The 16058-nt window shown below is 42.4% G+C and overlaps 1 protein-coding gene across 1 annotated transcript in view; it reads left to right on the forward strand.

Moving 5' to 3' along the window:
- Positions 1–77: 77 nt before the first annotated feature.
- dusp22a (dual specificity phosphatase 22a) overlaps positions 78–16058 on the forward strand; it is a 27919-nt gene continuing 11938 nt past the window's right edge. Inside the window, exons 1-4 of the mRNA XM_061221738.1 lie at positions 78–459; positions 984–1017; positions 2626–2708; positions 5551–5600. Of these exons, the coding sequence (XP_061077722.1) occupies positions 439–459; positions 984–1017; positions 2626–2708; positions 5551–5600 (188 nt within the window). The 5' untranslated portion in view covers positions 78–438. The remainder of the gene's footprint in view (positions 460–983; positions 1018–2625; positions 2709–5550; positions 5601–16058) is intronic.

Genomic DNA, 16058 nt, shown 5'->3' on the forward strand with positions numbered 1-16058 from the left:
CACCGCAGGAGTTAAACATTTTTTTACTCCGTTTTCGCTAGTTCTGATGTCATACTGTTAGCTTGCGTTGGCTTGGACACACCTATCGCTGATTGGTAATCAAATCAGAATGCGGAAGAGGTTTGCGATAAATAATGTTGCTAAAAGGTTACTCCGGTTACTATTCCAAACGATACTTTTTGCGTTTAACCCTTGAAGTCTGTGTGTCTACAAAGTAATTTAACTGCACATGTGATTTAATGCGCATCGACTTGTGTTTGTCGTAGAGCGATGTTGTTTTTTCAGCGCAACTTCCCAAACACACGCTGGATGTAGCCCAAGTGCATCCAGTTGTTGGTTGCTTTACTCCCGATATACGAAAAATATAAACTAGTGTACAAACTTAACGTAACATCACATTGATCATATTGCTAGTTAGCTCCATTGTCTTCCGAAGTCATGGGGAACGGAATGAATAAGGTAAATGTAGCTAACGTTAGTTAATGGAGCCTATTTATTTCCTGCTAGCGAGCTAAATAGGCTACAACTTTTAGTGCAACGATTGTGTCGTTTACCTGTAGTTATCCGTGTAGCTAGATGTGAACACGAAAACGTATAACTTTAGTGACGTTTAAAGCCGGCTGGTGTTAACTTCATTAGCTAATTAATGTATAAAATGGCACATTGCATTTCCCGGTTGGATAACGTCAGTTAGCTTGTTTAGTTTCTTGCTTTGTACTTTGATCAGGTCTGTTCAGATGATTATATGGCTCTAGGAGCGTCATTGTTTCTTGAGTGTCGCCTTTCCCAGAACAACTCAATGTTGTAGCTAGCTGAACTTGTTTGAGAACCATAGTATGTAGACTAAAGTAATGCAGGTTGTGTAATGGGATAGCTATAATGTAACAGACAAAATAGTTGCGTGCCATTTCACCACGTCGTCATGAAAACATTGAATAAAATAAAGCAATGTTTCATAGTAACACTTACTTTTCTTTCCTAAGGTTGTTGATGGTCTGTATCTTGGAAATATAAGAGGTAGGCATGTCTTTTACGTTTCAGCCAATAACGATTGCATTTGACAAGTGGATTTAACACTTACTTGTGTGAAATTAAGATTGCGTTTTCCCCCCATTCTTCGAAAAGAGCGATCCGGAATTATTCTTTGGCTTGATTGCATAGGGCAACCCAGACAAATAACCATTTTGCCCGACAAAAAAACCCTAACTATGGAATCACAGGGCATCTATATTTAAGAGTGTACAATCCGGTTGTTACCAAACATTCATCGTTTGTCATGTGGTTTGTTTTTGTATTATTATTATTTTTCAAACCTTTCAGAATATTTCACATTTGCTTTATTACATCTGCATCTCAAAAGCAGTTTATGATGTTGCTCAACATGTCGACTAAAAAAAATACAATTAGAAGTGTGACCTAATTCAAAGGCAACTTAATGTCATGAATCTGCTTACGTGGGCAAAAAGAGTAGGTTACAATTGCAAAGACCAAAAACGACAATGTGAAGATATTCGCAAGCTTTTGTACTCCCGTAGTCTTGAAATCATTTGCACTGTCTGGTAATATGAGCAGTGTTTAACGAGTTAAATATGTGAGGTCCGGCCTGTTTCTAGTTATAGCTGCAATGATGATCTCAACAGAAGATGATACAAGTAATGCCCGTCTTCTGAAAATAGACCAAAGCGTTGATGGTTCCAGAGAAACCATTAGTCTGTGAGGCTGTACGCGATTATCGGGTTGAGTGTCTTTCGCACAATGTCAATAGTCCATATTGGGTAAAGCACACATACTACGTGGAATAGATGCGAGGGCACTATTTTATTGAGCCACTGTGGGCTCAAGAAACCTAACGCATCTGAAGTTTTGAAAAAGGCTATTGTTCATATTTAATGACGTTAAGACGTTGGCTACAGACTGGCATAAAAGGTCTACAGCTATAAATACTAAACACGAACATCATTGGCCAGGTTATGCTGTAAATGGTTGGCATTTATATAGCACCTTTATCCAAAGCGCTATACAATTGATGCTTCTCATTCACCCATTCATACACACACTCACACACCGACGGTGATTGGCTGCCATGCAAGGCGCCAACCAGCTCATCAGGAGCATTTGGCCGTTAGGTGTCTTGCTCAGGGACACTTCGACACAGCCCGGGCGGGGGATCGAACCGGCAACCCTCCGACTGCCAGACGACTGCTCTTACTGCCTGAGCCATGTCACCCTGGTGTATGGCATTCACTGTCCACTGTGTGTCACCAAGTACCCAAGGAATGCAGATCATTTTTTTTCTTTTTGGAGCTGTAATGAATGTAACTTTGAGCACTGACTATTTTTGAAATATTCAGTTGCACTTTGAATCAAAACTGCATTATTAAATAAAATATGTTTTCTTGCACACAGACACTGGTTGCATGGTTTCATAGTGTTCCTTGTATTGTGTAAATGTAACTGAAGCTTATGGATATGTGAAATGACCCTTGGCAGTCAATTCCTTTCATTAAAGATAACTTCAGTATAGCGGGGAGTTGGGGAATTAATCTGTATAAAATGCTTTGCTGATGAATTAAGCATTTTTATAGACAGGGTTTTGCCATTGAATACTTATTGTGTATCTTCCAGACTCTGAAAACAAAGACAGTTTGTCCAAAAATGGGATTACACACATCTTATCGGTGTACAACAATGCCAACCCAGTGCTGGAGGTACGTGGCCTTGGAATTGGGTTTCTGAGTTAAGTTTTAGGAGTGTGGTTGATTTATGTTTTTCCAATGTATGTCGCGATGTGTTTTTAATGTGGTAAGGTATCACATTTAGCTGATTTTTTGTGACAATATATTGCATTTTCTTCCTCATGTTTGGACCTCAATAATCTATTGACATGGTGTTTGCAGTATTGAGAACAAAAGCAGGCCAGTTTCCATATATATTGAAGAAAACAATGTAACTAAATAGTCTTCTCTTCCATATGTAGACACTAAGGAAATAGTTGAGGTTCCATAGTACAATGCTATTTACTTTTTCTTATTGTTTATTGTTTTTTGTATTTGTTTTTACTGCAAATTCAATATTAGTGTATTTTTACAAAATGCATTTTCATGAGTATACCTATTTTTTGGTTGTGAAACATTAATTAAGAAACAATATTAAAAGAACAATTTCTGTAGTTTTTGTCCTGTTATGCTGCTATTGACCAGTGGGTGTAGCACATTTCACAGAAATGGAAGTATTGACTTCCAGTTGCTTTCCATTCAGTTTGCTTTTACCTTAAGTAATATTCCATCATTAGTGAAAATACATTGCAGGTATTTTGTACTCTCCTCCAGCACATTGGATTTTAAACTATACAATGCATATGTTTCACTGACTGTTAGGTTTAATTTGATTTGTCTGCACAAATTATGGGCACACTTCATTCATAAATAGAGTTTGACTATTAATGCAATATTATGCAACAAATTATCTTTTCTTGCATAATGTGTAATAAATCTACCTATCATACATTTATTTTTCTTCAAATAAAAATCATGGCACTAATTTTACTGTTGGAAGATACTGCTTGAACATGTATTTCTTTGTCCACTATTTTACTACAAGAAACTATAATATTCATGCTAAGAGAACTTTTTTTGGCATGTATACTTCATTTCAAATGGCTCATGTCATTATCACTTGTGGTCTAGAAGATGACTGTTTTGAATACATTTTCACAGATGAAAATGGCTCCCAAGAAACAACAACAGAAGAAGAAGGGGCACAGTTGAAAGTTTAAAGCGTAATAGACAACTTCATTAAGCACTGTGTTCACATAATTTGTGCCAGTACTGTATATCAAGAGAATTCAGCCCTTCTTATGTATACCCCCCCCCCCATTTTAAGGGGACCAAAAGTAACAGTTGGATGCTCAACTTTTTTAGCCCGCTTTGAGCTGTTGCATCATTCATGCTAACAAACCGTGTTGATTCTTGGTGTGGAATTTGCGCCTGGAGTCTGTTGCTGTTATCGCTCAAGATGAGGACAAAGGGAGTGTCACTGCCAGTAAAACAGGCACTTCAGGACAAGTCAGGATAAATTGATGTGTCAAAACCAAGTGGTTGCTATGTTGTTAAAATAAAAAGCAAGCCCTCATTGGTGAGCTCAGCTGTAGCTAATCACGGAACTCCACTGTAGTCGATGACTAAAGAATACTGAATTGTGAAGAAAAAACACTGAAACAGGATGTTGGCCTAGATGTGTCCAGGACTACCATAGAGCCCATAGTAGCATAAACTAGAGGGTTCCTTGCAAGACGCAATCCTCTGGTAGGCCTCAAGAACAGAATGACCCGGTTAGAGTTTGCTCTTGGAAAGTACAATAAAAAAAAAACTAGTGTTCGGGAACAACTCTTAAGGACAGATGAGATTAGTATTAACCTGTAGCGGAGTGAAGAGGAAAGTGTGGAGAAAGAAAGGAAACGGCTCATGATCCAAAGCCATACCACCTTGTGTCTGAAACATGGTAGTGGTAGTGTTATGGCTGGGACTGCCACTGGCTCTCTTGTCTTGATTGAGGGTGTCACTGCTGACAGCAGCAGCACGATGAATGCTGTACAGAAACATCTCGTCTGCTCAGATCCGACCAAATCCCTCAAAATCCATTGGACAGGTCTTGCAACCGAAAACACAGTGTTGGAACAGCCATTTCAGGTGGGATGTTCTCGACTGAAACTCATTCACTTTTCCTAATTCCATTTCGACATGCGATTCACTTTCTGAAGGCGGAAAATCCCCCAAAAACAAAGAGGAACTGAAGATGGCAGCAGTACAGTCCTGGCAGAGCATTAAGAGGGAAGATGCACGGCGTCTGGTCATGTCTGTGGGCTACAGACTTCAAGCGGTCAACAAATACAACGGACTTGAATCAAATGCTAAATGGAGACTCTATGTATGAAAGCTCTGTAATGCCTGTGTGGATCCCTGGACACGGTTATAAATACCCATTAATCAACATACTATTCACTATTTCATCTCAGATCCAATGTGCTGTAGTGCAAAGCCAAATATATATATATTTTTTTAAATGTCACTGTCCAAATACTTATGGACAGCACTTGCCGTCTTCTAGACGCTCAGTCTGGCTTCCTGTGAGAATCACTATTGTAATAGTAATAATAATGTGTTATTGAGCTGGCACTTTTATCCAAAGTGATTTACAGTTCATTATACCAAAGCAGGGGAGGAATGCAGGGTTAAGGGCCTCGCTCAAGGGCCCAACAGCTGCTCGGATCTCATCATGGCTACACCGGGCCTTCAACCACCAACCTTGTGATGAGCCTTGATCACTAGGCTACAGACTGCCCTGCATATCCTCCTGCTTTCACATAGTAGACTTTGCAAAAAAAAAAATGGGGAAAAATACGTTCAAACTGCAAACGGCAAGACTGAAAGCAAGGCAGACCCTGAAGTGTGGAATTTTTTATTATAACACTTTTACTCTATAAATGTACAAACATTTTTCTTCTCTCATAGTCTTTTTTTGTGATATTTGTTTTGGTTTTTCCATGAACAGGACAAGACATACCTTTGTATACATGCAGCCGATTCTTCCAGCCAAAACCTGTAAGTATACCAGAATCATTCCATGCTTTTCACCAGCTATCTTTTACTCTGGCTCAGTGAGTAAGAAGTACATTGCATTTCAACACGCTATAGATTAATCCCACTGTGAATATAATCTCCAAGGCCATGCTCCTTTAGTAAGAACAACAAATATGTCATTGTGTAGCGCTCTAGATATCTTTCTAAAGATGTTTTCTGAGAATATTCTTCCGGTGTATGTATACACTTTTTGCAACTGTGGTATGCAAGTTGTAATAAGTTCAACTCCACTTACCATTCATAAGTATTAAAAGCTCTTCATTATTGTAGTTGTTTACCCCCACATTGTTCCAAAAGTTATGTTTTTTTAATTTATTTTTTATTATTCCTTCTGCAAAAAATAGTAGTTGGCCTAACTATAAATGGTGCAATAATGAAGTCGAGATGGATCGGACAGACGAAACGCAACTCATCTATTCTGGCAGTGCTGAAATGAGCTGGCAGATAGGTTGGTTCTGCTTAATTGTCTGATGGGCTATCCCTGAGGTTTTTATGCCAGCTGATATTGGAAGCCGGGTGGATGGACACAGTGAGCTATTTTAATAGATATAAATTTGATTGGCCACTTTTGCAAAGAGTGGTTATCTGCGTGTCTGTCATCTCCCTCTTCGCTTTGACCAGTCTGGTCCTCTGACTCCTCCTGTTAAGAACGTGTTTTTGCCCACAGAACTGCTCTGGATGTTTTTTGTTTTTTTTGTTGTATTATTTTATTTTTTTTCACCATTCTCTGCAAATTTTAGAGGCTGTCGTTTGTGAAAACCTTGGGAGATCAGATACTCAAACCTGTCTGGCACCAACAATCATTCCATGGTCAAAGTCACTTGGATCACATTTCTTCCCCATTCTGACATTTGGTCTGCAAACCGGCTGAACCTCTTGACCGTGTCTGCATGCTTTTATGCATTTAGTTGCTGCCACATGATTGGCTGATCAAATACTTGCATGAACAAGCTGTTGTGTACAGGTCTACCTAATCAAGTGCTCACTGACAGTATATGTTAAAAACAAATATTGGCCTATCCCAGACAAATGTTTGGCCTTGGTTAAAAAGCTGTGTTAAAAATCCAACCATGAGACTTACCAATGCCTGTAGCCTAGTGGCTAAGATACATGACTGGGACCCGGAAGGTTGGTGGTTCAAGCCCTGAGAGCCACCGTAAGATCTGTTCTGCTGTTGGGCCCCTAGGCAAGGCCCTGCAAGTCACTTTGTATGAAAACATCAGCTAAATAACTGTAATGTACTATAATTCACTTTGGAGACCCTTGTGTCCTGAGGGACTTACCGAAGTGCATCAGAACATCAGTGATAGTCCCAGGAATAGAAGGCACATTTATAATCAGTCAGCCGGTGGTTCGATCCCCGGTGTAGCCACAATAAGATCCGCACAGCTGTTGGGCCCGTGAGCAAGGCCATTAACCCTGCATTCCTCCAGGGGAGGATTGTCTCCTGCTTAGCCTAATCAACTGTATGTCGCTTTGGATAAAAAGCGTCAGCCAAATGGCATGAAATGTAAAAGTTAATTCTCCTACACAGATTACATTTTCTTCAGTCTTTACACCCAGTTGGCCATGGTGCAGTCTGAAGAGTTGGGCAAAGTTGGGTTTCTGCTGTTTTGGCCACTTTTTGAGGCTCTGTCCAGCAGTTCCAGAACAGACTGGACTCGACTCATCTATTCTGGCAGTGCTGGAATGAACTGGCTGGCTGGTTGCTTCTGCTTAGCTGTCTGATAGGCGAGCTCTGAGTTTTGAATTTGAGAGTGCATATATGGAGCCAGTGGGATGATGAGCTATTTTTATCAGCTATTTCAATTAGCTAAGCTAATTAGCATAGATATGTTTGAGCTATTTTCCCTCTGCCCTATTGTGGTATGAGCAACATTTGCATATGTAAACAAATTTTATTGAACTTACTCAGAATTTATTTATTGTATTTATTTATTTAATTTATTTAACAGCTCATTGCCTGTGTCTTTATTAAGGTTCCAGTAATTGTTGGTTCTTGGCACATCTACTGTAACTTGGTTACTGTTGCAAAGCAAATAGTGTAGCAGTCACCTATATCCTGTCCTATTTGCTAGTTAACTTACTTTAGTGGCATGTTATTTAATTTAATTTATTTCATTACCGCCTTTTCATACTCATTTTTGATTTCGTAGTCATTCAGATAGAGATTCCTTTGACTTGGTTGATTACAGGGACTATGTGGTTCAGTTGTCGATCAGTATTTCGGAGGTTTTGGCAGTTAATTAGTCACTGAGAGCAGCTGTTGTGCGTTACCGTCTTGTCCAATCAGGGTGCGATTACACCCTTCCTTTTGGGAATCAAACAGGAAGGAAATTGCTTATCCAATCTTCATTTGTGATCTGACCATCTCAAACTGCATTGCTGGAAACTAGTGTGTAGGACTTTCAAGATTTTCTTTGCTTTACTTTCCAGGACAGTGGAGGGTTGGTAGAAAAAGTGCTGGAATGGCTAGGCTAGGCTAAGGGTAATCTAGGTAATCTAGTGGCTAACGGAGCTAGCCTTGGCTATTCATTTATACTGTTGCCTAAATATCTGAATATTTGTGTTTGTTTTATTTAAGTATATAAAATAAATAAAATGACATTTTATTTGTATAGCACTTTTAACAGCAGACTGACCCAAAGATGCGTTACGTCTGCTACCTGCAACCATCGGCACATCGGTCTCTGCACAATTCCTCGTGTTTTCACACGCACAATTTTCTGTTCATTTGTAAGCATTTTTTAAATTATAAATAGGACAGCTGTGGTGGATAGGAAATATAAATACTTTAGTTTCTTCTGAACTGAGGTATTTTTTCATTCTCATTCTCATGAGTCATTGTTCCTTAATGTATAATCCCGAGGCACTTTTAATAGTTTAATAGTTTAACTTCTATTAAATGCAGTGTAGTCCTCCTTCCCTTATTTAATTTAACTTGTCTCCTTCCTGATCCGCTGTGGTTTGGGAGGGGGGGACTCAGTGGCACAGTGCTATTCCTCCCCATTGTGAAATCAAGTCTGTATATACAACCAGAGTATCATATTGTTTTACGTAAATACTGTACGAATTACAGTGGCATATGGGCCCCCATAGCCAATAATTCAGTAATTGCACGAAACTTATGAAAATGGGCTAATTTGAATTAGCAAGAGTGTTACAGCGATATGAGTTATTACTGATTATTTTATGAATCATGACAGTCCTAAATATCAGAGCAGAATGAAGCTGTATCGTAGTTGTGTGAAAACTTTGTGAAACGTCTCAGAAAACCACTCTGTATGGTAACATGACAGGAAACTACTTTGAGGATTCAGCGTTTTGGAATTGCTGTATGTTTATATTGTTACCACAGTCTTGAATAAAATATGCCCACACAGCAACAGTGGTTGCATTCTGTGAATAGCCGTTCAAGAAACAGTCTCTGAACATGAGACAGATAGAGTTGCTCTCCCGGGAAGGTGTCAAATAATAATAATAATAATAATAATAAGAATAACAACAACAATAACAATAATAGCAACTATCATAATTTAATATTTCTGTTATGTTGGTGGACAAGTAAACAATAATATTGTTCAATATATGAAGTTTCGGAATTATAGTAAACTTTAATTTTCGCTGCAGATATACCTAATTTGTTATGAAACTAATTGGAGTCGGAGGCTAAATTTGCCGCGTCGGCAAAGGGGGGAATATTAAAAGTGAAGGAGCAGCTCTTTTTGGCTGCGTGATTTGATTTGATTTGTGTTTCTCATAAATCGAGAGGCGCCCAGTGATTTGAAAAGTAGTGAAGTTCCCCGTCGGTCACATGCGGGCCCTGTGATGTGTCTGTGGGCTGGTATTACGGCAGCGGGTAGATTCCCCGCGGCCCTGCGGGACGGCGCGCGCTCCGGGGTTCCCTCTCGTGCTCCGCGCGCTGTGCGTGGGCTGAGCCGCTGTCTTTGAGGAGTCGCGGCCGGACAGCACGCCCCGACGCCGTGGGCCGCTTTGTACTTCCTACTGTATCCGCCGCCGCCGTCAGGGCAGGGTGCTCTCTGTTCTGCTCTCAAGAGAAAGGAGACATTTTCCATTCTGTTCGGCATCCTGAGAGGGCACTGAGGGCTTCCTTTTTTGTGGTGTGTGTGCGTGTGAGTCTCTGTGTGTGTCTCTGTGTGTGAGTGTCTCTAGTGTGAGTGTCTCTAGTGTGAGTGTCTCTAGTGTGAGTGTCTCTAGTGTGAGTGTCTCTCTGTGCGTGTGTCTCTGTGCGTGTCTCTGTGCGTGTGTCTCTGTGCGAGTGTCTCTGTGCGTGTGCCTCTGTGCGTGTGTCTCTGTGCGAGTGTCTCTGTGAGTGTCTCTGTGCGTGTCTCTGTGCGTGTGCCTCTGTGCGTGTGCCTCTGTGCGTGTGCCTCTGTGCGTGTGTCTCTGTGAGTGTCTCTGTGCGAGTGTCTCTGTGCGTGTGTCTCTGTGCGTGTGTCTCTGTGCGTGTGTGTCTCTGTGCGTGTGTGTCTCTGTGCGTGTGTCTCTGTGCGCGTGTGTCTCTGTGCGTGTGTCTCTGTGCGTGTGTCTCTGTGAGTGTGTCTCTGTGCGTGTGTGTCTCTGTGCGTGTGTGTCTCTGTGCGTGTGTCTCTGTGCGTGTGTCTCTGTGCGTGTGTCTCTGTGCGTGTGTGTCTCTGTGAGTGTGTGTCTCTGTGCGTGTGTCTCTGTGCGAGTGTCTCTGTGCGTGTGTGTCTCTGTGAGTGTGTCTCTGTGCGTGTGTGTCTCTGTGAGTGTGTCTCTGTGCGTGTGTCTCTGTGCGTGTGTCTCTGTGAGTGTGTCTCTGTGCGTGTGTCTCTGTGCGTGTGTCTCTGTGCGTGTGCCTCTGTGCGTGTGCCTCAGTGCGTGTGTCCCTGTGCGTCTCTGTGCGTGTCTCTCTGTGCGTGTCTCTCTGTGCGTGTGTCTCTGTGCGTGTCTCTCTGTGCGTGTCTCTCTGTGCGTGTCTCTCTGTGCGTGTGTCTCTGTGCGTGTCTCTCTGTGCGTGTGTCTCTGTGCGTGTCTCTCTGTGCGTGTGCCTCTGTATGCGCATCTCTGTGTCTGTGTGCGACTCTGTGTGCGTCTGTGTGTCTCTGTGTGCGCCTTTGTCTGTGTGTGTCTGTCTGTGTCTGTGCGCACGTGTGCACGCATGTGCGTCTGTGTGTCTGTGTCTCTGTCTGTGTGCGCGAGAGGGAGGGGGAGAGGGAAAGAGAAAGAGAGATAGAGAGAGAAGAATCAGGTTTCTGGACCTACTTAATGACCTACATCATCATCATCGTTATCATTATCTGTGATTTAATTCAGCTAATTCAGTTAATTCAGGCAGTTTGAGCCCCTTATTGTACCATGAGAACAACTGCCAACAGCAATAGGGGATTATTTTCATTATTTAATCAATTTAGCTTTCAGCCAAATTAAGTGGGTACACAGTGGGTACAGTTTACTGGTAGGAAAAGGCGGGCATTGCTGGGCTGAATGGCATGTTCTTGCGATGTTATGTTATGTTATGTTATGTTATTTTATGTTTTATTTTATGTTATGTTTTATGTTTTATGTTTTATGTTTTATGTGTTATGTTGTGTGTTGTGTGTTATTTTATGTTTTGTTATGTTAAGGACATTAAGGAGGTTGTGCAAAGATCTCACTTCACTTTCTTTGGACTTCACCATTTATAACAATCTTTTTTTTTTCTTCTTTTTATTATTTTTATTTATTACAAAAGAAGAAAAAAAAAAAAGTCCTATTGCATAACCGGTTGCCATTTTGTGTCATCAAAGAACAAAAGACACTGGTTTGAATTGCACACTTGGAGGAAGCAGCTTTTCTATTGCACCATACTACATTAGCCAATAATGTGATATATTGTTAAATCCCTGTTGGGGGTGGGGGGGGGGGGGGTTGTGGTATTTCCAGGAGGTTTATATTAAAGATTGTGGTTTTTAGCTTTTTCTTGTTTTTGTTTTTTTTGATGCTAGAAACTGTATCTATACTATGGGACTTTGTAAAATGCATTTGAAAACCATAAAGGGGGTGGTGGAGGGGTCTGCAGGGTAGGTGTTATTTAAACTCTAAGTACTTTTTGAATATAGATGTAGTGGCTAGACTGGAAATCTGGAAATACAATACAATTACACATTATTAATTATTGCATCCTATAACTCTCATATTATGTTAAGATTTTATGGCCACTTTTATGTTTGGGGTCAACCCCAACACTTTGAACTGAAGCAAAATTATTGTAATAGAGAAATGGCTTCTTATTGTCTCCTAAGTGACTAGCCTTTTATCCCTAAATATGAAACATCTGTGAGGAACATCTAATTTTTAGTCTGAGGTACAGGAAGTGAAAGTTTGGCACCTGTATGGGAAAGTGCCACCAGAATCATCCACAAAGAAATGAAAATGGTTGTATATTTTCTCACATTTTAAACCATTACTGAGGGTCAAAATAACCCCACACAACACATGGTACAGGACTTCTGAAAACATAGCATTATGTTTATAGCATGTTTACAGTTTAATCCCACCAAATTAGAAAAATCGTAGGCTGATGACAAAAAAAAGTTAACTGGTTATGTCAAACTCGGAGCACATTCAAGTTAGGGCTGCAAGCTATGAGGAAAATGTGTGATAACGTTGTTGAATACTGCAATGTCAATATGACTTGCGATAAATAAATATTGGAGTGCGCACACAGTTGTACACTGCTAACAAAGACCCCAGAACATGAGCATTGCACATGAGCACCCAATTTAACAGAACATCAATTTACTGTTGATCCTGTTCATATTCATCGCAGTTGAAGCCGTTTTTAGTTTTTTTTCGCGACACGCTCATCACGCATGTTCATATCTCCACGACGATGAACGTGCAATGTCCGGCAGCCCTAATTTCGAGTCCTTCAGACGGCCTTCAGAAGGCGGTGGAGGTGACTAGCCCGGCCGGGAGAGGACGGGGGGGGACCTGCTACGTGCTCCAGCCTCGGCCTCCGCTCCCGGAGGGGGGGGGGGGGGGGGCGGTCCTGTTGCAATCGGCCAGCCTGCCGGGTGCAGAGGAAGGAAGCTCGGCCTCCACACGCGGCAGCACCCAGGCCCCACGGCCTATTAAAAACACCCTGTCACAATCCCTGGGGGGTTAAAAATAGGGGCAACAGTCTGACAGTTTCATCACCCTTATGGAGCCGCTGACCACACCTGCAGGGGGGTCAGATCATTCACCCCCCCCCCCCTCTCTTCCATCTCCCCCCCCCTCTCTTCCATCTCCCCCCCCCCTTCCATCTCCCCCCCCTCTCTTCCATCTCCCCCCCCTTCCATCTCCCCCCCCCTCTCTTCCATCTCCCCCCCCTTCCATCTCCCCCCCCCTCTCTTCCATCTCCCCCCCCTTCCATCTCCCCCCTCTCTCTTCCATCTCCCCCCCCCTCTCTTCCATCTCCCCCCCCCCCTTCCATCTCCCCCCCCCCCTCTTCCATCTCCCCCTCTCCCGTTTGGCTAACTTCAGTTTTAGCTGGAAATGTCAGGAGTGTCACGGTGTGTTCAAGCCCCCGGTGTAGCCATGATGAGATCTGCGCAGTCCTTGAGAAAACCCCTTAACCCCTCGTTGATGCTTCGGGGGGGGCGGGGGGGGGGGGGGGGGGGTGTTGGCCCCTGCTTAGTCAACTCTGCTGTGAGTCACTTTGGGTGACAGCTTCGGCTTGATCCTGAAGCTCAATTGTCCGTTCTTCATGGGCACAGAACAGTAGCACAACATCACTCTCCCCGCAAATTCTCAATCACTCCCGAAGAACGGGCAGAAGTCACTTGGCGGATCCAGGGGCATTTCTGTCTTATTACGGCATCTTCTTCATAAGATGGTTGATCAGTATGTTTTAGATCACGTAGTGGAGGCAGAATCACTGGGCCTCTTCAAGACCAGGCTTGATACGGTGCTAGATACTATTTTTCTGTTTGGCAACCTCAGCAGTAGGTGCACTTTAGTGGTAGTAAAAGGTGAGCACGGCTGGGATGAATGGCCTGTTTCTCACCATCTCACTATTTCATTAAGCTGCTCAAACTGTTCCTTCCCTCCAGTCATTCTAGAAATCTTGTTTTAGTTGAAATTCTACAACATACCCACACTAATAAAATTTGGTTGTTTAGGAACGGGGCAGACCGGGTCTGTTTTCGTGTGTGTTTCACCAATTTAAAGGTGTGTTGTAAAAAAAAAATTAAAATAAAAAAAGAAAGAAAGGAAATACTGCTCTGTTGACTTGTATTGTTCATTGTGTATCGCATTGAAATCTCACTGTTTGCTGGGTGTGTTCCCATATGGACCAGCTCTGGAGCAGCTTCTCGGCCTGTAGCAGGTCATGCCATGGTGTCTAGCTCTTCATCCTGGGGTCCTGTTCTTTGGGTCGTCCCCTGCTTGGTCTAATCAACTGCAAGTCGCTTTGCATAAAAGCGTCCGCAATATAACTGTGATGTGATGTAATTCTACTAACCTACAGTTGTGTCACAAGCATCCAGGAGGATCTCCACCCCAAAACACATAATGCTGGCGTAGTGCCGCCTAAGGATTTTTCCCTAGGGCAGGGACATTCCAACAGTGCCAAATTCTCCGTGCCAACAACTTCTTAAGCAGGTGTATTAACTGTTCGGGGATGAAGAATGCCCCCACATCCACCCATGTAGACAGTTGCAGAGTTCCAACCCAATCCTGAATAACACGATGCACCAGTTCCATCTCGCAGAACAGCGAGTGGAATGGGACCAATAGCTGCCCCGCCTTCTCTCTAGGTACGGCGCATTACCGCATAAATAACGCATAATTCAGGGGTGGAAACGTAGGGCTCGGCCTCCTTTTTGTTTGTAAGCAGGTTGGTTTTGTTGTGAAATAGAGCCCCCGGGTTTTGCGGTGCCGTTGATCTCCGTAATGTGCCCATTAACTGAACTCGATGCCCTCGGTGTAAAATCTGAGATGTTTGTGTGGATGTCGCTGCAGCTGACTTTTGGCCCCGGACTCTTTTAGAATCAGCCTCGGCTCTGTCTCTTAAGTTTCCTTCCTCTTTCTGACGGTGGCTGTGTCTATATGCACTCTTTCGCTTTTCACCATACTGATGTAGCTTATAATGAATTTTTTTTTTTTTAAATGGCCTTGTTTGATGCGGTTTTTTTGGCAACACCTGACGTGCAAAGCTTGTGTTTGTCATAAAACGCATTTCTGTAGCGTCGCAGCGCGCTAGAAAGTAAAGTGTCATTGTAAACGTCGCCATTTCAGGGGATGTGACGATGTAGTCCTCTACGATGATTACAGATGCAGGGAATTCTTCACCGAATGAATGGAAGAGCATTGCTTGAGTCGTGTTTAGAGCTACTGAAAGTCAGGGCTGTGAGTGTACTTGTACAAGTGACTCACTTGAAAAAAAACCTGGCTTCACTAGGTCACAGAGAATCTGTGATTTATTACGTCTCATCTAGTGTTTCTCATAACCCTAATTTAGCCACTATCCTTCTCGTAAATCTCTCCAGGTTTCTTCTCTGTGTAGCCTTGTGGCTGAGGTACATGACTAGGACCTGGAAGGTTGGTGGTTCAAGTCCCGAATAACCACACAGTGATATGCAGAAGAGCATCGCTGAGCACACAACACTTCAAACCTACAGGTGTGTAGGATACAGCAGCAGAATAGAAAAAAAGAAAAAAAAAAAAAGTCTAAAATACCTAATAAAGTCTTCACTCAGTCTATATTTAAGGCATGATGTTTTTTTTTGTTGATGAATTTCAGTATCTTTTGTTGGACGAGCTTTCTGTTTCTGTGATTGTTGGAGAAATGAGTCAAATGTTGTGAGTGAAAGTGAAAGTAATTCAAGTCACTAAAGTTTGTGTCGTTTTGTGCATTCAGTTGAGCTTCATCAGCACGGGCACGGCAGGTGTTCCAGGTGCTAGGTGTGGCACGGCGGTATCTGTTGCCACACCTATACAGGGCAGAGATTCTTTTGGAGTGCCTGCAGTAATGTATGCGACCAGCAGAGTGAAATGTTTTGTTTTGAGTGAATCCCATAGAATGTAACCACAAATGGCTACAATAGGAAATACGCTGCACGTTGTACAAGACGGCCGGAAACCTCTGGCTGTGGGGGGGGAAAAAGTGCTGATAAGAACTAAATGGATTATTCCAGAAGAGTGAGCAAATGGTGCATCGTCTGCTCTTCGACTGTCTAGTGCCGCAGCGTTTGAACAAGAAGTTCTCGTTTTAAAGAACAATGCCGTACTACGTATTTCTCTTTTGAAGTATATAAAATATTTCTGGTAATTCATTCTTGCTTTTCCCCTAACATTGATGACATACATTAGTTTATTTAGTTGATTTAGTGGAGTAGTTTTTATCCAAAGCAACTTGCAGTTGAGTAGACTTAGCAGGGGACAATGTGGGGTTAAGGGCCTTGCCTAAGG

The sequence above is a fragment of the Conger conger genome, chromosome 15 (genome assembly GCF_963514075.1).
Source record: "Conger conger chromosome 15, fConCon1.1, whole genome shotgun sequence".
In the NCBI taxonomy this organism is placed as follows: Eukaryota; Metazoa; Chordata; class Actinopteri; order Anguilliformes; family Congridae; genus Conger; species Conger conger.